At 35.0% G+C, this 26,929-nt stretch overlaps 1 protein-coding gene across 4 annotated transcripts in view; it reads right to left on the bottom strand.

Moving 5' to 3' along the window:
• The window catches only part of Otogl (otogelin like), a 124,159-nt gene that overhangs the window by 50,975 nt on the left and 46,255 nt on the right, over positions 1-26,929 (bottom strand). For 2 of the 4 annotated variants that reach the window (XM_076853147.1, XM_076853148.1), the window contains exons 22-29: positions 24,384-24,436; positions 22,323-22,485; positions 18,119-18,226; positions 17,244-17,382; positions 10,130-10,264; positions 4,633-4,782; positions 2,121-2,240; positions 424-540 (exon numbers count right to left, since the gene is read on the bottom strand). In XM_076853147.1, the coding sequence (XP_076709262.1) occupies positions 424-540; positions 2,121-2,240; positions 4,633-4,782; positions 10,130-10,264; positions 17,244-17,382; positions 18,119-18,226; positions 22,323-22,485; positions 24,384-24,436 (985 nt within the window). The remainder of the gene's footprint in view (positions 1-423; positions 541-2,120; positions 2,241-4,632; positions 4,783-10,129; positions 10,265-17,243; positions 17,383-18,118; positions 18,227-22,322; positions 22,486-24,383; positions 24,437-26,929) is intronic. The other 2 variants (XM_076853149.1, XM_076853151.1) reach the window with 2 other exon arrangements.

Raw genomic sequence — 26,929 nt, 5'->3', positions numbered from 1 at the left:
AAATGTATGAAACTTCTTTTTAAGCTTCTAATGGGACCTAAAATTATTATGCAGGGAAGAAGTTTAGAAATTTAAATTTCTGAAGAAATTATACTCCATCTTAAAAGGTGCTTCTAAAACCATTTGATGTTATTTTCCATAGACAGAGAGATATAAGATTGATACTCCTGCTCAGAAAATGCTGTATAAAAATAATATTTAATGAACTAGAACAGATTATAACAAATATGCATAAATGTATGCTGTTAAATGAGCTGTAGTACAAGAAAAGGCAAATCAACATTTAGCATCACTTCTGCAGAAAAACACACTAAGAGATAGGTTAGGAAGTACATCTGAAAAGCTAACTGTCCCATTCATCTCTATATTAGAGATATCATGGTACCTTTTTAAATTTGAGATTTTAGTTAAGTATTCACTTACCACATTGCGACAGGGAGCAAAAACATCACTGTACAAAATGGAGCACTCTTTCTTGGCATAAGGAAATTTGTTTTGATGTGCCTCACAGGGTTTTATGGTTTCACTTGGATCTTCGCACTATTGAAACATTTAAAGGGAGAAAGAGAAGTTTTTCAAGAAGTGATTCTCAAGCTGAAACCAAAGTAACTTGACTCCATTCATGACATGGGAGCTAATGTATACCATTCTTTTAGACAGGCTCTACCTACAGCACCTGCCCTTATCCATATATACTATTGGTAATTAGAATGTTTTATTTTTAAAATAATTGAACAAGAATATTAAAATAATAGCGTTATTAGAACAAGTAGGATCACTTTAATTTTTCTTAAATGCAACATTTACATGACAAATTCTACAAGCATGGACCTCTTTCACTTTTACCTCTCTCTCTTTTTTTTTTTTTTGGTCATTGACCATGTTCTGAGGAATTGTATGTACTCAGGTGTGTAAGCTCATCTCCCATACACTGGGCAACTTAGCCTCTGTCTAATCTAACTGCCTGAAATTGCCCTGAGATAGTTTCCTTCCCCTCTTAACAAAGTTTAATCCTCAAACCTCTATTTTTCTCATTCTATACACATCCTGACTTCAACAATATGAATATACTAGTAACTACCAAATCCCTATTTCCATCCCAGATCTCATTCCTGAATTTCGAAACTGGACATTTCTACGTAAGTACCTCCCAGTCTTCTTCTCTCTAGACACAAACTAAACTGCACTTATCTCCACACCAGCCCCCACTTCCTCTATGCCCTGCTTCAGGGAAGAACAACAGCATCTGTTATTTCAAAGCCACAAGGTAGGAGTGTTTCTTGAGCCCCCCAAATCCATCCTTCCTAATGCAGTCTTTCATCAGAGGCTGTTGGTTCTCATCTTCAGTGTTCTTGAACATGCAGTTTCTCAATATTGACTGACAATGTTTCTAGCTGGAATATAGAGTCCCCTGCCCCTCTTTTTGCAGATCTGTACTTGCAATCTAGTCATTCTCTATTTCAACTACAACCACCTTGAGATTTTGAAATTAATTTTATGTAGCATACTCTCCAGCCTTGCAGGCACCTGCTCCTTCCTTTTCCTGTTATGTCCTTTCTCATAAACTTCACATCTTCAGCTCCATAAATTTAAAGAATTCATTTTCATGGTACCTTCTGTAGGACTCTGCCCTGGACCACCTGACCTCCATGTTGTATGCACTTCTATCAAAGCATCTACCTCAGTATATTTTTATTCTTAATTTTTCTACTTGACCTACTAATTAGACTCTAAATTCCTTGAGGGGAGCTGTGTTTTATTCATACTCTGTGTCTGTATATAATGGAAAACACTATGCTAAATAAAACTTAGTGAATGAACTTAGGGTGGAGAGAGAGATGGGAAAAAGCTGATCCATGAGCACTAAGCTGCAGTTAAATGAGCAAGATGCTCAGGCCATGCTGTTACACTGATGTCCTCTTCTATGGAGACAATAGCTTTTGCATTATAAGTTCTTCATAAGAATTATATTAGAAGATAAATATGAAAGTTCATTAACTATAAATTACTATAAAAATGTGTAAAAAATCTAAATAAATTTTCTTCTGAAAAGAAAATGTCCTCCTAAAAATTTCTAAAAATTTTTATTTTATTCTAAAATAAATATACATTCAACTCACCTGTCCTAATGCCCAACTATCTCCAAACACCTGAGCATTTCGCACTTCCAAGTTATTAGATGTGGTCATATCATTTGAAGTACATTTGTCAAAGTTTCCACACAACCCTGATAGTTTGTTCTAAAGTAAAAGAAAATTATCATGAAATATTTTATATTTATTTTAACATTTGAGGATTCATAGTCACTAAAACATGAAACATTTAAAATATACATATAAGACGTCCATAAAAATAATTTAAAAATAAATGTTTTGAAGAAAGTGAATTTTCATACCTATTTAGTTATATTTGAAATTAATTTAAATTCTCAAAAAATATTTTATCAGCCTCCCAATCTCATCTATCTACACTTGCCAGCATCTTAGCATTGATACTACTAATAACAAATTTTTTAAATATAATCATACATTACATTATATATACACATTTATACATACACATCCAAGAAGATGTGTGTATACATATATAATTTAGATACAAATATAAATCTTTTAATGATGAAGGGTCCACTGACTGATACGTTTAAAATTTGGTAACAGTATAAATGTTAAAACAATGAAGATAACTTGGGTTGTTATGAGTCATAAAGTGGTATTTTAATACCCATGTGGGCTGTTCATACCAATAATATCCACTGGATTTTCTTAAAAGACTATAAAGGAGAAGGACGTGGATGATGGTCCAAAAACCATGAAACTCTTCCTTAAAACCTTGAATTTAAAATTGTTGAGCTCTTTGTTCAGCCCTTTGTTAATGGTGTAGTAGACTGCCCTTATCTCCAGCAAAGCTGATAACCCTAGTGTCACCATCAAGGGCCACTTACTACCCTGCAGCCTCTATTCTCAGAAACCACTTCTATCTAAAGTTCATCCAAAAACTGAGGCAGTAGTAAGAGGGAGGAAGACAAGTAATTTGTTTCCAAAAAGCAGGGAAAGGAAAATACATAAAGAAGAATGCAGAGAAGTGAGTTGAAGAAGGATGGCAACCACTAGAGATTATGTCAAATCAATGAAAGATATGTTAATATTTGAGCAATGCTAGGAACAGGTCTTGGGGATTTATCTCCCTTAAAATAGAAATACTATGGCTTTAATATAAAATAATGTCAAATATAAGCATATTAAATATTTTTAAGATGTATATTTCTTATATTTTTAATTTGTTTAAATATTTATTTTTTTAGTTGTAATTGGACACAATACCTTTATTCCATTCATTTATTTTTATGTAGTGCTGAGGATGCGACCCAGAGCCCCCACACATGCCAGGTGAGTACTCTACCACTGAGCCACAATCCCAGCCCCTCTTTCTTATATTTCTATGAGAGTATGATATTGTCATCCCAACTTTTTTTTAACTTGACACAGATTATATTTATGCATCTCAATTTCAGACTAGTGGGATGTTTTTAGATATATTAATGCTTAAAAAAATCTTTAAAATATGAGTTTAAATTATATAGTCAAATTTTAATATTTTAAATTAAAATTTAATAATGTTTAATGAAAATAATTAACAGACAATGACTTGTAAAACTACTTAAAAACATAAATTGCCAGGAGCGGTGGCGCACAGCTGTAATCCCTGCAGCTCGTGAGGCTGAGGCAGGAGAACCACAAGTTCAAAGCCAGCCTCAACAATGGCGAGATGCTAAGCAACTCAGTGAGACCTTGTCTCTAAATAAAATACAAAATGGGGCTGAGGATGTGGCTCAGTGGTCAAGTACACCTGAGTTCAATCCCCGGTACCAAAAAAACAAAAACAAAAAACCCATAAATCACAAAAATTATAAGCAATCAGATTGAATCTTCAACCATGAATAGATATACAAACTGTGGTACATTCACACAACAAAATACTATCCAGCACTATAAAGGAACAAACTATTAATTCACACAGTTCAGATGAATCTTAAATATATTTTTGTCAAGTCAAAGAAGCCAGACTCTAAAAGCTACCAATTGAACAATTCTGTTCATATTATATCTGGGAAAGAAAGAACCATAGCCATGGAAAATAGAATGGTGCTTTCCCACGACTTTGCAGGTAGGGGTAAGGGTTGACAAGACATAGAACTGTGATGGTGGATCCAGCCTCCATGCATCAGTCAAAATCCATAGAACCATAGAGTAATTTTATAATATTTTATTATAATTTTACTGTGTGTAAACTTATGAAAACATTCAGAGTGTGTAGCACCATATAGAAAATAGATTGTAACAAATGAATCTAATTGCATTACAAGCAAATCATATAACCAAACTGAAGGGAGAGGGAAGAAAGCAGCTGACCTAAGTAACCTTGGAAAACAGATACTGTAAGGTAAAGTCAAAAATAACCATTCACAAGCACTGCACCGTGGTTAGTGAAGTTCTTCACAGGAGATGATTAGTAATTTTGAAAATATAACCTAGTTTTTAAAGGAAAACATCAGTCATTTTTATTTCCAAACATCAACAAGTAAATGTAATTTCACTTCCTGTATCGTTTTTAAAGATTTGGTTGACTGACCTTCCACTGTGGCCCAACTTTGATGTGGATAGTTGTCTTCTTATCCCAAAGAATCGTGATGTCTTTCTCTGGGAAGTACACCACGGTGTAGTGCCCAGCCTTCCAGAGCTGATATGTAGGTTTACTTTCCAGAAAAAAACCTGATCTCTTCTTCCAAAGAGAGGGAGAGAGAGAGAAAGAAAGAAAAACAGTATCATGTTATCTGACCAAACTGTAACAAGTTAATTAAGTTAAGATCTGCCAATAACTAGCTATGTATTAGTATTGTTGCTAGGTCATGTCTCTTCTGATTCTGTAAGAAAAGAAAAACCAACTGCATAAAATAGGAAATATTTAAGAGTGATAATCAGACACAAACTTGTAGATGGCTCAACATTGATAAATTGACAAAAGTAAAAGGTAGTTCAGCTATAGGGTATGACCACAGAGGACATTAAGGGAAGACCCTGCTGAGTTGGAGACCCTACATTAATAATGTATAAATGGCTGAGAACTAAAACCATATGACCTTGAATGCAAAGAAGAGAAATTTGATCTTGCTCACATTTGTGAGTAGTTAAGGACAGCATGAAGATAGTTTACTGACATTCTCAAGTATGTTTTGAAAAACAAAATTATTGTTTTTTTGAAAAACAAATTTTTTCAAATTTGTTTTTGAAAAACAAAATTATTGTTTTTTTGAAAAACAAATTTTTTCAAATTTGTTTTTGAAAAACAAAATTATTGATTCACAATCCAGTGAAAATTTCTCTATAATATAGAATTTGATAAGAACAAAAGCACACACACACACACACACACACACATGCACACATATGCACATGCACACATATTACATCCATATATGGTGTGTGTGGGCAAGGAGAGAGGAGAGCACAAATAGTCAAATTAGCATCAAAGGGACTTAAGAAGGCTTTTTGCAGGAGTTGGTATATGAACTGGTCTGTAAAAAGCCATGCATAGGAAAAAAGTCTGGAAATGAGAATGGAGAAGAAATTATTCCAAATTGAAAAAAATGGCTTTTTAAAAGTCTGATTGGCAAGAACATCCAAGGTTTGTCCAGAACTAAGAAGAGCATTAAGGGCTGAAGTATGAATTACATGATGAACACAGTCCAAGACCCATTGCGATCAAGTTACCCATAACAGAGCAAATGTAGTCTATGAAGTCTTTTTAACAGGGCAATGTCAGATCATGTTTGTACATTAAAAGAAAATAATTTACCTACTAGACAGGGTAAAAGTAGAGATAAATTATAAATGGGACACATTGGGATATTGACTTAGAGTACCTTTAGCATTGAGTAAAAGTACGTAATATTTTTGTAAACAGCAGCTATATCTTAAATATTATTACATTGAATATGACCTTGACAACAACTCATATAATAACTTCAAAAATGCATGGTTATGTCAATGTAAGCAAAACTAATTTATTCAGAAGCAGAAAGATGGGAAGGAGATATGAAATCTTTTGTTCATTTTTCTTCCCAAAGTAATAACAAAAGCATAGTTTGAGAATACTATATTACAATGGTTTTCAATAAATATTTTAAAGGGCAAACAAAATAAAACCAGTCAAATACATAAAGTGTTTTCAGTCTCCTAGACCAAGTTTGCACTTATAACAGGCATGCATTACGGTATTGTTCAGAATACCTACATTGGATATAACCACGCACATGGTTAACTGGCTCCACCTAGACTCACATCCTTCCACTCCCCAGTCCTTCCCTTCATTGACTAGACTCTAGCCATGCTGACCTTTCTGCACTTCCAATTTGCCCAAGCCCCTACCATCTCAGCTACTATGTATCTGATATTCCTCCTGCTAGAAGCTTTCCTCCCAGACCTTGTCATGATTACCTCTTTCCCATCATCTGTGACCCATATGCTTTCTTCTCAGGGAGGCCTCTTTTAATTGCTTGCACAAAACTCTCACTCCCCAAATGGGCTGGATTGGTGAACCTATAGAGAGTGCGATGGTGAGACCCATGCTTAGAAGGGTCACCTCACTTGAGATTGGATGCTCTGTAGTTGCCATCTTGAAATTCTAATAATTTTACTTTTGAATTTATATTTCATAAGTGAAGTTCAATGGGACAATGAGCATGTACCAGTGTCTGGAGCCTGTCACGCCTGCCTTCCAGGTTCTGATGTCCCCCACCTCCTGGAATTGTTTCTTAGCTGCCTGTGTCTCTGCTGCACTCCACCCACAGTACAGAGCCAGAGCAAGCTGGGGGTGGACACGAGAAGCCAAGCGCCAAGTAGGAGTGATGGGGCAAGGCCATCAGCCTGCAAAGGTCTGCACTCAGCCCGTGAGTCCCCCGCACCCCACTAAGCACAGCATTATGTGATAAATAGAAAAACACTGTGATAAACATAAAACAAAATTTTTTTCTGTGTTGAGCAAAGGTCCTCACATTCTCATTTTGCACTAAAACCAATACTTTGTGTAACTGGCTCTGCCTCCAAGTGATTCTTTGCCATAAAACCTATTTTTATTGTTTTCATTGCATCTTTCAGTACCTTTATATTATCCTATTTGTCTTGGAATTTATTGTCTTCCCCCTACAGGTTGGTTTTAAATCAGTTATCCCCATACAAAAGCACATCTTTTCTATTTGCCTTTAGTGATGAAATGCTTCATTTCATTAGGTAACACAATTTATTTTAAGAAAAATTCTTTTAGGTCAAAAGTGTTTGCTGTACTCCGTACTTTTCAGATTACAAGATAATGCTCCTTTTTAGAAGAATAAGGTATTATGAGTTGTCTAAAATATAGACATTCTCACTCCAAAATGAGAATTATAGCCATTTAAACAAACTCTACCAATGTTAGAAAGATAAGATAGAAACCTAAATAACTAAAACATTTAAAGTACAATTTGGGGATTGGGGTTGTGACTCAGTGGTAGAGTGCTTGTCTAGCATGTGTGAGGCACTGAGTTTGATTCTCAGCACTGCAAGTAAATAAATAAATAAAATAAAGGTCCATCAACAACTAATAAAAATATTTTTAAAAAAGAATTGCCATTTAAAATAAAGTACAGCTTGACTAAATTAATAAGATATTTATATTCTATATATTTGATTAAATTAGAATTGTGCATTTATATATATATATATATTTTTTTTTTAAAAGAGAGAGACAGAGACAGAGAGAGAAAGAGTTCTCAATATTTATTTTTTAGTTATCGGCGGATATTACAACTTTGTTTGTATGTGGTGCTGAGGATCGAACGCGGGCTGCCCGCATGCCAGGCGAGCGCGCCACCGCTTGAGCCACATCCCCAGCCCCATTTATATTTTTTAAATGAGGGTTTTTTAATATTTCCTGAATGAGCAGTCCATAAAATAAATGGTACTTATTTTCACTTTTGATGTTCAAGAAAAAAAATATTAGCAGGAGATTTATTAGGGTCAAACTATTTTTATGACTCTTCTTAATCTTATGTCATTCTTCAGGACCTATATAAAGGAAATTCATCAACACCTGCATTCGGGTGAAAATTGGAAGTTGAAAGTTAACAAATCTGTAATTACCACTTCAAAAATGTGTCAAACTGTCTTTATAAGAGCATTTACTATTTTCTCCTCTGTTTTTTGAAAACATTCTTGCTCTTAGAACTTCAACCTATAAATGAATATCCAGCTGATGGCGATACCAAACTGCTATAATTACTTCAAAAAGATCTCAACATGACTACAGAAACTGTTTCCCCCAAAGTTTAACTGCTGCCTAGTTGATATCAACATTCCTACCTGAGATGTAAGCTATTTTCCAGGGTATTGGTTCTCAAATTTAAGTGTGCAAAAGTACTTGGGGTACAACTTAAAATACAATTTCATTTTTAACCTAAGACATCCCAAATACTGAGACAGAACACAGAAACCAGCATTTATAACAAGTGTTCCAGATGACTTTAATGATGAATATTTCATTAAGCTTAGAGACAATGTTCTGAAACCTCAGAGAAGAGGCCACCTTTTAAAGGCTTTTCGTCAGACAATTTCTTACCTATAAAATGAAGTTCAAATATCTCATGTCATTCAAGAGCTTTCATAGTCTTCCCCCAGCCTTTGCTGCTATGCCTCCAGTACTCTCGCTGATTGGAACACTTCTTGGTTCCCTTTGCCACATCCTTCATCATTATTCCATATGCTATGCTTCCATCAAGCTAAATCACTTGCAGTTATCTAGATATACTATTTCATCTTCCAACTCGGCTCCTTTAAGTGTGATCATTCCTCTGTATTGTCATCTTCGACCTTCTCTTTGTCTAGCTAATACCTATTTATCCTTTAGTATTTCATTCAAATCATTTCATCCAGAGCATGCTTTCTGAGTATTCAAACGTGAGAAGGATGAAGAGAAGATCCATTCCTGGAAATCCACTATTTCATATTTTCATTTCAATCCTCATATGAAATTAAGAAATAGATACTATAATCATCCCAAATTTATGGATGAGAAAGAACAGCTTGGAGAAGTTAAGTGAACTTAACAAGATTGACATAGCTCACATGTGACAGACAGGGGTGCTAAGTCAGTCCTGGCTGACTACAAAGTATATGCCCCTAACCATTACCATAAACATCCTAGGTTGTTTCCCAGATTTCCTCTATTGAACTTTATAGACTTTAGTCCTGGCATATCAAACTTCACACCCTTATTTACTTGAGTGTAAGTTCCTTACATGCAAGCATAGCAGTATCTTCTCACTGTTGTAGCCTCATTACTTAGCACAGGTTTGGGAATATAGTAGACATTATAAAAGAATGAGTGAATGAGAAAGTGAGGGAATGAAGGAAACTTTCATTCTTTTAATCCAGGCAGCTCCAAGGATAAAAGAATAAATGATAGAGACAATGACACCAGTACTCGCATAGCTCAGACAACTGGGGAAACAAAAAGTTTCATTAACCGTGATGCATAAACTAACAAAAGTGAGGAGGAGCTCCCTGCAGAAATGAAGACATACTGCACCAGAGTAAGTTAATTGGAAAGACAGATCCAGGTGGAAGCAATGGCATTTCATGAATAACCAGAAATGAATCAAAGAACCTAGAGCATGTGGAGAATTGATGAAAAGCTTCAATTTTTAGAATGTGGGAATGAATAAACGTTTCTTTTTTAGAAAAACCACTTTGGATGCAGTGTGTGAGGCTGGGTTAGAGAGGAGGAACTAAGACTGGACACCAGGAGTCCAGTTTGTAGGCTTTTGAAGGAATCCAGGTAATAGGTGTTGATGGCTAGGGAAGGAAGACATGGGGAAAGAATTGGATAATAAAAAAGTAGAGTATAAACAGAAAAGACAAGGTGTGTGTGATTTATGAAGCCACACACACACACACACACACACACACACAAAATTACCAAATAAAGTCTTGATCTCATAACCACTTAGAGAAAGAAGTACCCTAAATTATTTCTTCTCTATTTTAAGTATCCTCAGGGCAAGTTAAAATGATCCTGAGAGAAATAGTTCACTAACCTGTTTGTAAGGAGTATCATTCAAGTAAATTTCAGTGTCCCCAACTGAAATCAAAACACTTTTAGAACAAACAATATCGTTGTCAAAGCATTTCTTGTTCTGGGCAATGACAGATATATCTGAATCATCCGTGCTCTGTAATGTCAAAAACATTTTATTAATATAAATACACACAATATATAACTTCAGCTATGTTATGAACTATATTAAAGAAGAACAAGATTTATAATATATTGCATTGGAATTGAAAAACAATTTGCTTCTAAAATAAAAATAAAAATGATTTGTATCTAACAATGTGAAAAAATTTATGGAAAAGAAGCTCAATCCTAAACACTTACCTCTAAGGCCTCTGTTAACATTTATTCTAGCAAAGCTTACTTTCCATCTAGTCACTGTAGCTCAAATTTATCAATAACCACCATATTTTTTTATCAGTAAATATTCAACAAGACAATGAGGCAGTTAGGAAAATCTTAAATATTTTCATTTTAGACAACATGTAAAATAAAGCAGAAGGCTTGGTTTTAGGGAGTTTGGGGGCTGAATGATTATTGACTACAAATTAAAATAGATACAAAACCCTTTGAATCAGTTAGTAAATAAAATAATGCATATTATTTGAGAGTTTGCTTTGAGTGTTATGTATGATACCTTATTTAATTCTTATGATACTTTTTGAATTTGATATTATCTCCATTTTACATATCAGGAAACTGATGTTAAAAAGGATTAATTGATTGTTCAATGTCTCTTAAAAACTAAAAGGCAGAATTTAAATCCCTAATCTGTTTTGTCTTTTGTCTCACTTTTATATTTCTAGTAAAGAAATTAGGAAAGGTCTAGCAATGGTTGAAGAGAAAAGTAAGCTTTAGGCTACCTTTCTAGGGAATTATAAGTTTCAAAGAACATCACTTAGCCTTACACACTCTAAATCTAAGGTCTATTTAGATCCTTTCCATAGGCCAGAGTTTCTAAAGCCCACCTTTATGAATGGGCTTCTTAGGTTTGGCAGACCTCAGAAATTCATTATAAAAATTATACTACATATATTACACATACTTACGTATTTTTTCAATTTTCAATTAGCAAATTATAATTACATATACTTGGATAAAATGTGATGAAATAATACATGTATACAATATGAAATAATTAAATCCAGCTAATTAACATATTCACTAACTAACTCATATATTTAGTTTTCTCAGAAGAAAGTTCATGGTTTTTGTCCAGTTTCCAAAGCAGTCCTGATCCCCCTAAAAGTTAAAAACTACTGCCTTGTAGAAATCATTTTGCTAACTCATGGGGGAATTTCATCAAAAGGAAAGAAAGGAATGTGACATTTCCCTTCGGACTCAATGTCCAAGTTTCAAAGGCCCATAAACATTTCCTGAGGCTTCATTGTGAAACAGGTAAGTCAGTGTCTAACTTCATGGTGAGAAAACATCATCCAAGGTTTGGAAACTTTTATAGGTCTTCATGTAAATTCTCCACACTTGGTTGTTCACATCACTAGCAATATGAACATGAAAGCAATATATCTTTTACTTTGGCAAAATCCATCCTGACTGATTAGTATCACTGCAGCATAGTGCCTAGAGAAAAGGTTTTTAATGAATGGTGCAGACAGAGTAATTAATATGTCTTTATGTGGCCCATTTTTCTTTGATAGGTGCTGAGAGCATTTGCATCTTTTTTGATAATTCTTTTGCAAAGCATTTGCCAAAATTTTGAAAAGCAAAATAATAAGGGTCATTAAGATGATATGACATTGTACTACTAAAAAAATGCCACATATTTATGCTTTTATGAATAATTTTCAAAGAAGAAAAATATATAATTCAGGGTTTTGTTTTGTTCTTTCTCTCGAGAAGAGTTATTTAGATGGAAGAATGAGAAAAACTGGCTGAAAGGCTTTCCATTGTCATTACCCTTCTATTGCTATTAATTAAAGTTTCTTAATGTTAGCTTCATTCTTTATATTAAATCAGGGATGTCAAGAAATAATCTATATTATAGGGTCTGCCTTACAATAGCATATTCTACTGACAGAAATTTGAAAGAATAGAAATGCCTAAGAGTCATGTTTTTAAAATTTCCATTTCTAATTTATTTCAAGTTAATATTAGGTTTGGAATTAATGCCACAGAGTTGCTAGGCAACATAGTAAGTAATGATTACAAAGTGAAGGGAAAAGGTCAATATCGATGTGTTACATGGGTTCCTCAAAACTCTTTGTTCTCTTTTTTCTGAAAACTTTAATAGAGAATATTCCTCCAAATGATATCAAAACTTGAGCTGTCAGCACCTCTCAAGGTGGTATGCTATCATACTCCACATCCATCTCTGTACCTGTCATAACCCAGCCCCCTTTAAGGATAACAGAAGCCTCTGCTGATAGAGTAGCCTAAGGACAAATAAGTAAATAAAACAGGGTCTAAAACTTCAAGGTTTTGTTTGTTTGGTTGGTTGGTTGGTACGAGGGGCACTTACCCACTGAGCCACATCCCCAGCCCTTTTTTTTTTTTAATATTTTTTAGTTGTCAATGGATCTTTATTTATTTATATGCAGTGCTAAGAATCCCAGTGCCACACATAAGAGGTAAGCGCTCTACCACTGAGCCATAACCCCAACTCCCCCCCAGCCCTTTTTTATTTTTGGAGACAGAGTCTCACTGCGTTGCTTAGGATCCTCACTAAATTGCTGAGGATGGCTTTGAACTTGGCCATCCTCCTGCCTCAGCTCCTCAGCTGTGGGGATTACAGGCGTGCACCACTGTGTCTGGCGTCTTCAAGTTCTTATGAGATCACAAGCGACTGAGGGCTTTGTGGAGAACAAAAATGTGGAAAGATGGAACCTGTGAGACCCATTGTTTTAAGAAATAGAGAAAGGAGCCACCAGAGAAGACTGAGGGAATCAGAGACAAAGGACTAGAATCAGCAAATTTACATCCGAGAAGGCAAGGAAACAGAGACTTCAAGACTAAAAGAAGAAGAAATTTTAAAAATTTCATTGAATTTTGTTTTTGCATTTAGGTAATTATTCACTTTTACAGTAATGATTTTACATGAATTTTGTAATTAAATGAAAAAAAATTCTCCCCACCAACCTGAGGTTCAAATGAAGGAAGGCCACATCTATTTTCACTCATCACTGTTCCTCCACTTCTCAGTTTAGGGCCTAGCCTATAGCAAACACTAAAGAAATACTGTGTAATAACTACTCAATGTATCCAAATTTGAAAGTGATGAATTTAGGAAAGTTTTTAGAGGCTTCAGGAGAGCAGTGAATATTTGCAGTATTACTTGAAGAGAAAATTGAAAAACCTCATCTAGAACAAATGGCATAAAACCTAGCTGTGCAGGGGGCTTGTCATAGATTTCATGGAAGAAGCATTTGGCTCTGAAATCTGGGAGCTGGAATAAATAATTGCTGCCCATTTCTGCTGAAGTCACCGAGTATCTCTTTCTTTGAGTTCATAGCACAGCTCAAGATGCTGGTGTTTGGGGAACTTGGTGGAGGGTTCTCTCATCTTTTTTTTTTTTCTCTTAAACCATATCTTACTTCAAGAAATAGTTATGACCTTTTTCCTAAATTTGTTTCAAGACATTAAAAAATAATTTGCTCTATTCTATGTGCTATTTATAGTCAAAAGCAAACAACCTCCACAATAATAAAAGGTCAGAGAACATGCATTTTTGAAATTAGGGTAAGTGGTCTGTCCCTGACCTTGGTTACATTTAAAAACACACAATTCAGAGATAAGAAAAAAACTACTTGAAATGTTTTCTGCACAATCACTATTTAAAAACATCTCTTCAAATGTGAGGTCATTTAATAAAATTAAATATTAACTTTTTAAGAGTCCATTGAAAAATAAAAGGGAAATACTTATGAATTTGATAAATAGGGCCCAAAGAAATAAAAGACCAGTTTCACAAGACAAAAAGGTGTTACAAGTAACAAAGATAAAGGCCAAATGTTTTCTCTGATAAGTAGATACTGGTCCATAATGGGGTATGGGAAGAATGGAGGAACTTTGGAGTGGGCAAAGGGAGGGGTGGGTAAGAATTATGGCAGAATAAGTCAGACATCATTACCTTAGTTACATGTATGATTGCACTAGTCATGTGACTCTACATCGTGTACAACCAGAGAAATGAAAAGTTGTGCTCCATTTATATACAATGAATTGAAATGCATTCTGCTGTCATGTATAACTAATTAGAAAAAATTTTTTAAAACTAAAAAAAAAAAAGATAAAGCCTGGGAATTTTTCATCAACACACAAAAAGGAAAGAGAGCTGGCTGAGGAGAAAGAAAGAATTAAATCCACCATTCACAGTGGTGACTCCTGACACTAAGGCAGAGTTAATGAAAGGTGCTGCCTTCTCAAAGGAAATACTGATTCTGCCAGAGGAAGAAAGGCTCCATCATAGCAGCTCTTGGCATCTGGAGTCCACAAAATCAAAATGCCACCAAAGAAAAATTAAGGCAGAAAATAACTCCAGCACTGTAGGTTCGATTTGTCATAATCATCTTTTAAGACTGTGAAAATTAAGTTGCATTGGCAACTTTGTCTTTGATATGCAGTAATCATGTTTCATGACCAAAGGAAGTATTTTTTAACTTACCAAGTATGTTTTGGTTAATTTGTCCTGAAACTTTTCAGGGCCTGACTCTGGCTTTATTAATTTTAGTGAAATTTCCCATGGATAAAAACAAATTGCTAGTATAATTATAATTTATAATGAACAGTAAGAATAGGACTGGACTGTGAGCTGGAAACATCTCTTTGAGGGAGAAGAGGAATTCACATACAGAGAATCCCCTGAGAAAAGACAAAGAGAAGAGAGGGGGCTAATGGAGACTTCTAAAGGACCGGCAAAGGCATCCTGACTGTGAGGCAGCTCACTGGACGTCACTAAGGTTCTTAGTAAGCAATGACATGGTGACAGGATGAGTAGTAGAAAGATTTATAGAATAAAAAGATGTATTATTGTAAATCTGAGTCAGAAAGATAGCCTTGCAGTTGAGGGCCAGAGCTGTGACTTGTTGACTTGGAACGCATCAGCCTGCAGGTATGGTTAAGATGGTAGGAGTGGACAAACACGCCAGGCATTAGGATGAAAGGGCAGAGAATACACAGTTAGTTCCATAAACATTCAATACCCATCACCCTTCCCCAGCCGGGTGTTCCTTCCTTGTGAAATAATAGTTACTAAAGACCTGGTCTTCACCCTGAGGGAGCCAACTCCTTCATCTAGAGATGGGGGCTTATGCAAGAAGAAAAGGCAACAAAAGTCAGAGAGGAAACCAGAAAAGATATTAAAAGACTCAAAGAGCACACACCCAGAAAGTCAAAAGCAGAAGTAACCTATAGGAGTGGCAAAGGCACGTATATACTAAAGAAAATGAGAATTAGATACAAAGTCAATCTGAAAGTTTTTGAGAAGGAGAAATCTGTGTATGCATGCAAATCTCTAAACCGTTAAGTATCTTTTCAAGCTTTTGAGTTTATGATCTATCTACACTTTGGGGAATGAGAAGATTCTAACATGGAATAGCTTGCTAAAATGTGGCTTATTTGAAGAACACAAAGATAGAATAGAATGCATATTTGTTATTTCGCCTTCCTCATGCTTCAAAAACAATAAAAACAACACACGTATATACACACACAAAACCCACAGGAAAGTACTTACCATCCTCTCCGTATGACTACCAAATTCATTCCCAGAATTTTTTTCTAAAAGAAACTTAAAATAATTCCTAAAGGAGATAAGTACTAATAGGGAAATTCAATAGCTTAAAATATATGCAAAAGCTTTGCTTCCATTTAGAAAGTACAGATTTTACTGTTCTTTTTTATTTTTAATATAACTAATACAAAATGAAAATAACAGTCTACTTTCTTGATGAAGGGTCACTCACACACATCTCTAATAACATAAAAGCCATACCCAGAAAAAAAATATGCATTAATTGCATTTTATTTTGCTGGAGGGAAAAATGTCATTTAGTGTATTCTTGTGTGGCTCCTTTCTAAAGCTTACATTTTTCATTTAGAAATTTAGTTCTAAATGATGTCTAAATAACATTTAGGTATACAAGTAATCCAAATATATTACACATGTGAGAGACTTTAAGGATTTTATCAGATATCTAAAGACTAAAACTTACCAAAGTATATCTTCAAAGTAGCATTTCTAGAATTAAGAATAATCTCTCATTATCATCACAAAAAAAAAATAATCCAGTGTATGGTTTAACATATTATATTTATATTCATCAAACCAAGTTAATAATAAGAAGAATGGTTGATATTTATAGATCATCATTATATATCAAGCACTATCTAAGCATTTTACACATTTATGACATATTTTTAAAAATTTTTTTTAGTTGTAGATGGACACAATACTTTTACTTTATTTTATTTATTTTTTTTAAAGAGAGAGAGAGAGAGAGAGAGAGAGAGAGAGAGAGAGAGAGAGAATTTTTTAATATTTATTTTTTAGTTTTCTGCGGACACAACATCTTTGTTGGTATGTGGTGCTGAGGGTCAAACCCGGGCCGCACGCATGCCGGGCGAGCGCGCTACCGCTTGAGCCACATCCCCAACCCTTATTTATTTATTTTTATGTGGTGCTGAGGATCAAACCCAGTACCTCACATATGTTATTTAATTCTCAGAATTAACTTTGGAGCCACATACAATTATTATCCTCATTTTATAAATTAGGAAACAGAGACACAGAAAGCTAAAGAATTAGCCTACCACCTACAAACAGTAAAACTTAAAAATGAATTCAGGAAATTTGTTTAAAATTGCTGTGACTTTCATAAGTTTTATTAATGATACATGAATTTATATGTCACAGATTCGTTTGTTTTCTTAGTTATCTACCCTTTTCTCCTAATGTCTGATGTACTCATCTACCCCTACAATCTTAGCCATACCTACAGGCTGATGTATTCCAAATCTACAAGTTACATCTCTGAACCTCAACCATCGGGTTCTTTCTGAGTTAAGTTTGTTCCTTTTTTTTTTTTTTTTTAATATTATCCTCATGCTAGTTCAAGTAAAAATGAGTAACTGTGACTTACCTTTATCAAAAAAACCTGGCAATCACTGATGTAGTCATATTCCAGTCCATCAAAAGAATGATAATGCCGGTCCCCATAGATTGTACACACAGCTGGGCAAGGATAATATGTGCAATTGAACATTCCTCGTCGGCAAACACTATTAAAAAATAACACAAGTTACCTTACCAAGAAATTGGCTCTAATTGATATTTTTCAAGTGGCACAAAAAATAGGATGGTGTGTAGGCAAGAGCATTCACTGAGCCAATAATTCATAAAAATACTGCCAACTATTCTCATAACACCTACTACATTGACAACTTAGGCATATGTTTATCCCCTCATTTAAATATATTGTCAGACAGAAAAATCAAGCCTATAGTTGTGCCTGGGTCACATGGAAAATAATTAATGAAATGAAAACTGAACATTGGTCTTTGAACATAAGTCTGATAGTGAACCAAAAAAGCAAAATGCCATCTCCTGTATTTAAGTCAATTGAATACTTGCCATGAGTTTACAATCTTTGTCTCTATTTTAAGGAAATTATATTTCAAGTTGTCTTTTATGGTATTGTTTTCATTTATTTCCAAACAGAAAAGCTATCATTAAATATGATCTCTTGGAACATTTTAGCATTTTCTTATATACTCAAGATACTTTTTCCTATTAAATTTTCAAATTGTCATATTTCTCACTTTTCTTCTAGGTTGAACAAACACGTAAAAACAATGGTGTGGTGCCCTTGTAGATAGTAGCTCTCCACCAAACTCCTGAATGCCTTTAAAACCTTATTTCCTCAGGCTTGATTTGTGCATCCAGTAAATTCAACAACATAATTAAAAATCATACAATTGCTTAGGAAAGTTTTGTGAAATTAATGGATCTCATTACCAGGTGTAACAAGGTGTAGCAATCACTTCTCCTGAGAGATACTCCCAGTCTTTCCAGATGCAAGGACAGCTTTCAGGAACATAGCACTTTCCCTTGTGCTCTGCCATCCTTCCAAACGAAGAAATAAGATACTCAGTACAGTCTGCTAAATCCAGTTTTAAAAAAAAACACTAATCTCATCATATTCAACACTGTCTTTTATATTTACTATAGCTGTGTAAGGCATATTCTATCTGATGAATTGGGGGATTGAATCCAGTCTTTCTCCCCACTTTTTAAATATATGTCACAATATTAAGTAAAATGGTAGGCAAATCGACTACATGTGATATTTTTACCTTTTTGTTATTCACATAATACTATTTTTAAAAAGAAACAAAGGCCTAAATTCGTGATAAAGCAAGTTATTCTGAAAAAAAATGTTTAAAGAGAAAGTAAAGGACACCATCATCACTATTTGCTATTTAAAGATTATCTGTGGGGATCTCATAACTTTTTGATGAAATAGTAAGTTATGAAATTAATGACATTTTCTACTACAGGACATAGAACAAGAAAAAGCTTCTTTCTGACCACTTAGAGTTAAAATCATGAGAATTTTGTTTAAGTGTGCTTTCAATAAAAATCTATCATATCAAATATTTTATGTTCTTTTTTATTAACATGATTTTTGAATGTTAGTTTCTTTTGAGGTGTTATCTCCCTCTTAAAATGTCACTCTTTTATGAAAAAGTATCTAAATCTTTAAATATAAAAATAAAAACATATATACAAATTTTGTTTTAGTATATAATATAAATATTAATATGAAATTACTGTCAGAATAATTGATTTTAGTGTGTTAAAGTATTTTGATATGAAGATTAAATATATATTATACATAGCATTTATCTCAATGCACTCACTACAAATCGTTATTCAATATTAAAATTGTTTTCCAAAATCTTTCATAATTTAAAATAACTAATAAATATTAATATAAATAAGTAATAAATATAATAGAGATATAAATATAATAATTTAAGTATATAATATAGTAATAAAACAGTAAATTTAAAATAATTTATTATGAAAGCCCATGAATTAATTTATGAAATAATTTATTATTAATTACAATAAAATAATAAAAATAAATAGCTGCTAAAATAGAAAAAAATATATAATTTTTCTCAATTTTCTTTAAAGTATAATAATTCAATGTTATAAAAATTAACATAAAGCTGGGGATGCAGCCTAGTGCCCACAGGCCCTGTTTGATCCCCAGCATGAGAAAAAAAAATTTAACATAGACATCTGGAATCCTGAATTCCTGCCCCTTCTCTCAAATAGAAATAATCACATATGTTTCTTTAGTGCTCAGCTGTCCTTCTCATAGTTCTTCTTACTTCAGATTGTGCTTCCTCATGTGTGTATGCTGTCTATAGCTTATAGGAGGACCAGGAATATCCTGTGGATGTTTGGGTCTCAATGCCTAGCATATAGTGGATACTCAATTGTTGAGTAAAAATGAACAAAGAAACTTATGTGTACAAATGATTATGTATAAGCTTATGTGTATAAATTCTTTCACACAAAAAAATACCCTGGATTTTAGAATCTTTCATCTCAACTCTCCCAAACTTCTTGTCATTCCATCTGAGCTTTGCATTTTCCTTCTTTCCAGAAAACCCTTCTCTTCATAATTTAAGTTTCAATTGAGTGCAATCTTATCAGTGCAGTCTTTTATATCCCCAATCCCCACATATGCTCCCCTCTTCTTAGTAATTTTTTAAAAAATCTGTATTGGATGGCTCATCACCAATGAACTAAGCACTGATTAAAAGTCTTATAGTAATAACAGAGATATCAATAACAAAAAACAATATTCTTGACTACTACAACCCAGACACTATTCAAACCATTTTAAATATGTCACTAACTCATTTTATCCCAGTTATACTACCCTACCATTAGATACTGTTAGTACCTCCTCCTGATCTCCGTAGTGTCCCAAACACTGGGTGTTTCATAAACATCAATTGTCTCACCCAAATGAATCTTCATACCCACTCAAAGTAGTGGTTTTAAAAATGATTATTTATGCTGGTGAGTTTTTATAACTGACCAAAAACTGGAAGTAGGAACAGCAGAGCACAAATCACTGTAAATTAACTTCTTTAAGTAGGTTTGGGTAGTGGGGTGTGTGATAAACATTTACTGACTCCTACCACATTACTAGTGTGCTACACATGCTCAACCATCTGTGAAATAAATATCATGACATCCATTTTAAAAAGAGGCAATCAGTACTCCAAGTGAGAAAGTAACTCACCCTAAGGTTTACAACTAATGAGGAGGACCAATATTTAAAACTGTTATCTGACTTTGTCTACTATTCTACTTTCCATCTCTTCAGTCCACAGCAATTTCTGAACTAGAAATTGAGTTATAAGGTCCTTTTATAGAGAATGAACTTCTGACACTACCAAGCCCCATGAAAACAAGTGATACTAGGCTATTGTCCCAAAATGAGCCAGATAAGGTCACATGGAAGACAAAGAAAATCACATTGCCATAACTGACTTCATAATACAAGGTCCTGTTAATAAAATTATTTCCAAACCAATTAGAGGCCTCTAAGTCAATTTAAGCTATATTAAATACAATCACAGAAAGGTAGAAGAGAATTTCTGTGTTCGTAATGAGATTTGGCCAGTAAATAAATAGAACGAAGCCAGAGGTATCAGTAAATAGATGATTTTTAAAAAAATAATAGCATTAAGCACACTTTATGAAACAAGATTAGGAGATGTTTTTAATCAGCCTTGAATCCCTAAGAATCATAATTAAATCAAATAAATCAAACAATAATGTAGGTTTTAATTTATTTACCATATAAAGGTTTATCTTTCCTTTTCCTTTTTATTAAATATCCTCCTTGCTCATCTGTTCTATGGGCACTTGTTCTTTTGAGAACTTCTTTTCTCTGCCTCCTATGTCCTTCCTTTGTAAAGAGATTAATGCCAGTCTCACGTTATTTGGCTCTTTGGTCTATTCCAGATGGGGGCCATTTAGACAAAGGTGATTCTCCTGGGAACCAAACCACAAGACCTCTCTCTTCTTTGCTCATGGTTTATATGAGCTGATCCCCGGAATCTCTTTGTGTGGACATGTTCATGGAGGAAGAAAAGGTGACCTGTTTGCCTGAGATGGCCCTCCCTGTGCGGGGCTCCTCTATTCTCTACAAAGGAGGGAGGGCCTGGGAGAACAGATTTTATGTGTGCCTGCTAGGAAGCTATTAGTCTCCAGATTCTTTTCATCTTTCATGTGTACCAGCTTCTCTGCAACTGAAGGAAATTGACAAAGATAAGAGTAGATGCACAGCCACAAAACAGTGACTCATATTTATTGAGTGCCCCCTAACACTCCACATCTTACAATGCCTAATTGAGTTTCAAAAGGAATTTGCAAAAAGAATCCCTCAACTAACTGTGGTAGAGTTGAGATTTAAGCTCTGGTTGTCTGAAGCCAGAGCTCCTACTCTTAACCAATTAATCTCTTAACCATTCCCCTGGTTAGCCTCAATGCACTATTTTCTGTAACATCCATATGATAAGGCAATTGGCATCACTATTATAACTTAGTATCAACAAGTTACTGCAGCAACAAAATATATAGAAAATACATATTTGAATGTTTCAAATGAGGAGTGATTAGTTGTGTCAGTTTTCAAAAATCCCAGTTGAACCAGAGAAGAAATTCCAATTTCATCCTGAAATAAGTTCTCTCCTCAATTCAGTGTATTACTTTAATAATACTATACAAGGGCCAGACACGGTGGCACATGCCTGTAATCCCAGCAGTTCGGGAGGTAGAAGCAGGAGAATTGAGAGTTCAAAGCCAGCCTCAGCAATTTAGCAAGGCGCTAAGCAACTCAGTGAGATCCTATCTCTAATAAAATACAAAATAGGGCTTGGGATGTGGCTCAGTGGTCAAGTGCCCTTGAATTCAATCCCCAGTACATCATCATCATCATCATCATCATAATATACAATGTTACATGAACCTAGCAAAATAATTACAACAGTCTTCTTGCTACCAACTCAAAGTTAACCACTAATCAAAACAATAATGTTGGCTATTTCTGTAAATAATATTTTTAAGAGCTCTTATGCTTTCTGTCAAATCCTGGATGGTCTGTGTTATCAAGAAAAAAATGTCTTACCCTGGAGCACAAACACAGCCACTTATACAGGGTGAAGATGGGGCACAAGTGAAGTTCATGGCCAAGTTTGCACATGTAGTCTCACAATTTACACCACCAGCTGGTAATTCAGGATGAGGAAACCTGCAGTCAAAATATTCCTTTCCTTCTGGGCAGGCATGAACTACAGAAATAAATCACAGATGAAATGCCCTTAACTTTAAATTTGCTCCATAGACAAATAATACTATAGATTTGTCATTGAAACAAAAGTCACCATAGAGTATTACACCAGTTTTGATGCTCTTATTAATTATATGATTTTTTAATTTAATTTTATTTTATTAGTTGTTGCTAGACCTTTATTTAATATTTATATGCAGTGCTGAGAATCAAACACAGTGCTTCACACATGCTAGACAAGCCCTCTACCACTGAGCCACAACCATAGCCCACCATTCTGTGATTTTTAGTTGATGGGCTTACAAATATTCCCTAGGCAGCTTCTCTTTAGTCACGAAAGCTTCCAAAACTCAAAATATGAGTTTAAAATCCATAGCTGCCTTCCATAAGGCAGTAACTAATTCATTTATAACTTTCTGAGGTCATGAAACAGGCTATTTTGATTAATTCAAATGTGTATTTAAAATTTTTGTGGGCTGAGAAAACAATGTATATTCAAACTTTTGCAAAGCCACAACAAACACAGAATATTTCTAGCTTTTTCTTCACAATGAGTTATTACTTTCATCCCTATGTTATAAACATACAGAAGTGAGTGTAATAAAGGCCCAACCAGCACTGCCTGTTCTCCAGAGAGCCTTTGAGTTCTCAGGGATCAATAAGGCCCCTTATGTGGGACCCAAAAGATAAATCTTAAGGATTCTTTTTTTTTAATTAATTTTTATTGTTGGTTGTTCAAAACATTACATAGTTCTTGATATATCATATTTCACACTTTGATTCAAGTGGGATATGAACTCCCATTTTTACCCCGTATACAGATTGCAGAATCACATTAGTTGCACATCCATTGATTTACATATTGCCATACTAGTGTCTGTTGTATTCTGCTGCCTTTCCTATCCTTAAGTATGAGAAAGCTGGCTACCAGTGGTTCCCCTTTTAACTATACATCACCCTGAAGCAAATGGGCAGAGCAGGAATGCCCTACTGAATATAAGTGTGATCCATCTCTTCTGTAAAGAAGCCCTATATTGACCTGAATACTCAGCAAATAAATCTAGTGCATATAATTCAAAGCTAACCTACAATAATATATAATTGGCCATTCAAAAATTAATAAAGCAACAGCTCACTATTAATTTTATCAGCCTACCTCTTCCTGTCCAATATAAATGAAAACAAGCATTATTATTTGTGTGGAATTTCTCCATAGTTGCTAAGAATTGGGGGCTCTTTAGGATCCCCTAAAACATAAGATCTTTAAGAAACCTATTCAAGTGTAAAATGACATTTAAGGAGATATGACAACAGATGTCCTTTTATATGCCATTTTTAATAGATTGCTACCAGACCCAGATCCTTGCTACTCATAATATAGTCCAGGAACATGCAGCATTGACATTGCCTTGGCCATTGATAGAAATGCAAAATCTCAGGTATTGTCCCTGACCTACTGAATCACAATCTGCATTTTAATAATGGATTTTAATCTGCATTTAATGGTTTCATACACATTAACATCTGAGTAGTGCTGGTCTAGAGTAGAGTGTCTCAATTTCTGATTCGGTAATGGGTCACAACAAGTGTCTAGACACTATCCCTAAAGCCTCTGGGGCACCTGAAGATCCCAGGCAGGCAGCATCTAGGCAGCATCCCTGAGCTGACCAGCTCTGCCCTAGGCAACAATATACGCTCACCTTAAACTGTCCTAGAAATATGCTAATTATAAATGTGAAAAAGTTGGGGATCACTGGAGCATCATGTTGGGAAACATTGCAAGGCTGCATCCGGGCACATGGGCAAGGAGGGCTGTGGTGGACAGAGGATTTCTGCCAGAAGACCAGGGTCAGCACTAGATTGCATTCTCCTTGAGGAAAACACTGATCTGGAACTCACCAGTGGAGGGCGTTGCTGATTCATCACATTGCACAGTCCCATTTGAACACTGGCTAGAAGTAAAGAAATAGTTAACTTCTGAATCCAAATCTCTCTCTCTCTCTCTCTCTCTCTCTCTCTCTCTCTCTCTCTTTTTCCTGTTGCAACAATAATTTAATGTGAAAGAATTGAATACATATACAAAAGTTACATTTTTTCCCACAACATTTTTTACAAATAAGTTATTACCTCAGGTCCAACTTTACAGCTATTTCAGTATAACATATTTTTATCCAACAGCTTTATGTATGGACCATTGTGAGAGGAATAGGGATAAAGACCCAGATTAATTGTCTTGACCCAAGGGCTTATATCTTGCTGGGAGAGGAAAATAGACAATAATTTATGCAGTGTGATATCTGCAATACAGAAATAGGTTTAAGAGATAGCAAAAACAAAACAAGATATTTTAAAATCTGTTAGCAACTGACATCAGGGTGGTCAAAGGTGGTAAAGCCTAAACAACTTGAAGAATGGATGGCAGTTACGACATGGACAAGGTAGGAAGGCTCTAACACTAGATGGAAACACAAACCACGAGGGTAAAACAGTGTTCTCTGTGACTAAGTGCCATGAGGTGAGGATGGTAAAGGAGGCAGATGCCAGGTCCTACTGAGATGCTATCTTGAGTTAAGCCATATGGTTGGCTGGAATTTTAGGAAAATCATTCTGACAGCAGCACTGAAGACAGAGTGGAGTCACATCATTCTTGCAACCCAGAATCTAAAATCAGGGCATAAGGCGAAAACAGTATCAGGCAAATTGACCTTGAAAATCCCTTCAGAAGACAGCATGACAGGGAACCACATACGAGTTCTCAGTTAGTGGTTTTTCCTTCAACTTTGAGCAGATCCTGTGTCCTATATTTGACCCCAGATGAAGAAACTGACTGATATATTGAGGGATCACATCACATGAAAAATATGCCTGTGCATTGTTTAACAGTACATTGACACTATGGGTGCAGAGAAACTGAGACAGACAGGCCTCAGACCATACATCCAGGTCTTCCTACCATACCTCTTCTGGGACATAGGTTTTTAAAAAAGAATACAAATTATATCACTATACTAATTGAATTTTTTATTTTTTGCAATGAGGACTTTATTCTTATTTAATTTATATAAATAAATTCAATTATATTAAATTCAAAAGAGAATCAATGTCTTGGCAAAATGAAAGTGAAGCAAGACTAGAAGCAAGGAGACCAGGTTGCTGTGGCTTGAATGTGGTTGTCCCCACCAGAACTCATATTGAGGATATAGTAGTGTTATAAGGTAAGGCCTAATTGACTCCATCATAGGGGCACAATCCTAAGAAAGGATTGATGCTTTTATCAGCAAGACTGTTTACCACAAGAGTGGTTGTTATAAGAAAACACCCTTGCTTGCTTGCTTGCTCCCCATCTCACCATGGAACCTCTCCTTTCTCTCTCTCTCTCTCTCTCTCTCTCTCTCTCTCTCTCTCTCTCTCTCTCTCTCACACACACACACACACACACACAGAGAGAACATCCTGTGAGGCCATCTTTCACAAGGCCCTCACCAGAAGCCTTCATGGGTGCTAGGCTCTTGGACCTCCAAAACTGTGAATAAATAACCCTCTTTTCTTCTGAAGTGCTCAGCCTGGGATATTTTGTTATGGCAACAACACCACCCCCCACCAAAAAAAAAACTAAGATCATTTTGAAAGATCTAGAGAAGAGAGGTTGAAAGACATTTCTAATATAGAATGAGAAGAAAGGAATGGATATCAATTAAACATAAAGAATGAAATTAGGGAAAATCCAAAGTTGTTGGGGATTTGTTGGCTAGGTGTGTTGAGTAGGAGAAAGGAGTCAAAGAGGACTCTCAGATTTTAGCTGGGGAAACTAGGTGAATAATAGTGCAATCTACTAGAGAAAGATCCAAGAGCTTAAGTGCGGGCAGGAGGAGGAGATGGAGATAACAATAAGGAAAGCTGAGTATAAATAATATCCTGCTGTAGATGCCAAGTTAGTTACAGTGCTGTCTGCAGTACAAGCTCAGCAAGGTCAGTATGCCTGGGATTAAATCCTAGCTTTGCCATCAAGTTGCTTAGCCACTCATGCTTCATTTTCCTCACATATAAATTGGCATAAAGCAAAAGCACCTATCTCTTAGGGTGAGAGAGATAAGTGTTTAATAATAAATGTAAAACACAGAATGGTACTAGAACTACAGAAGGTGCACAGTAATGGCTAGAGACTATGGTTGTTATTACCATTATCTCACATTCTATTATTATCGTAGGCACCTATGGTGCACATGAAAGAGGGAGGTTAGCAGTTGGATAAAGATAAATGTGGACTGCTGCACAGACGTGCTTGTGTTTTTAATAGGCAGGCTACAATTGAAATGTAACAGGCCAGTTACAACTGGATAATGGTGATATCGTACAAGGTTTGCTGTCCCTGGGGAAGAGATGCACTTACTCCTGTATGTGACATCATTCAAATCTATTTTGGAATTACCTTTTATGAGCTGGTA

Source organism: Callospermophilus lateralis, chromosome 4 (assembly GCF_048772815.1).
Source record: "Callospermophilus lateralis isolate mCalLat2 chromosome 4, mCalLat2.hap1, whole genome shotgun sequence".
In the NCBI taxonomy this organism is placed as follows: Eukaryota; Metazoa; Chordata; class Mammalia; order Rodentia; family Sciuridae; genus Callospermophilus; species Callospermophilus lateralis.
This window is presented reverse-complemented; position numbering and strand designations above follow the sequence as displayed.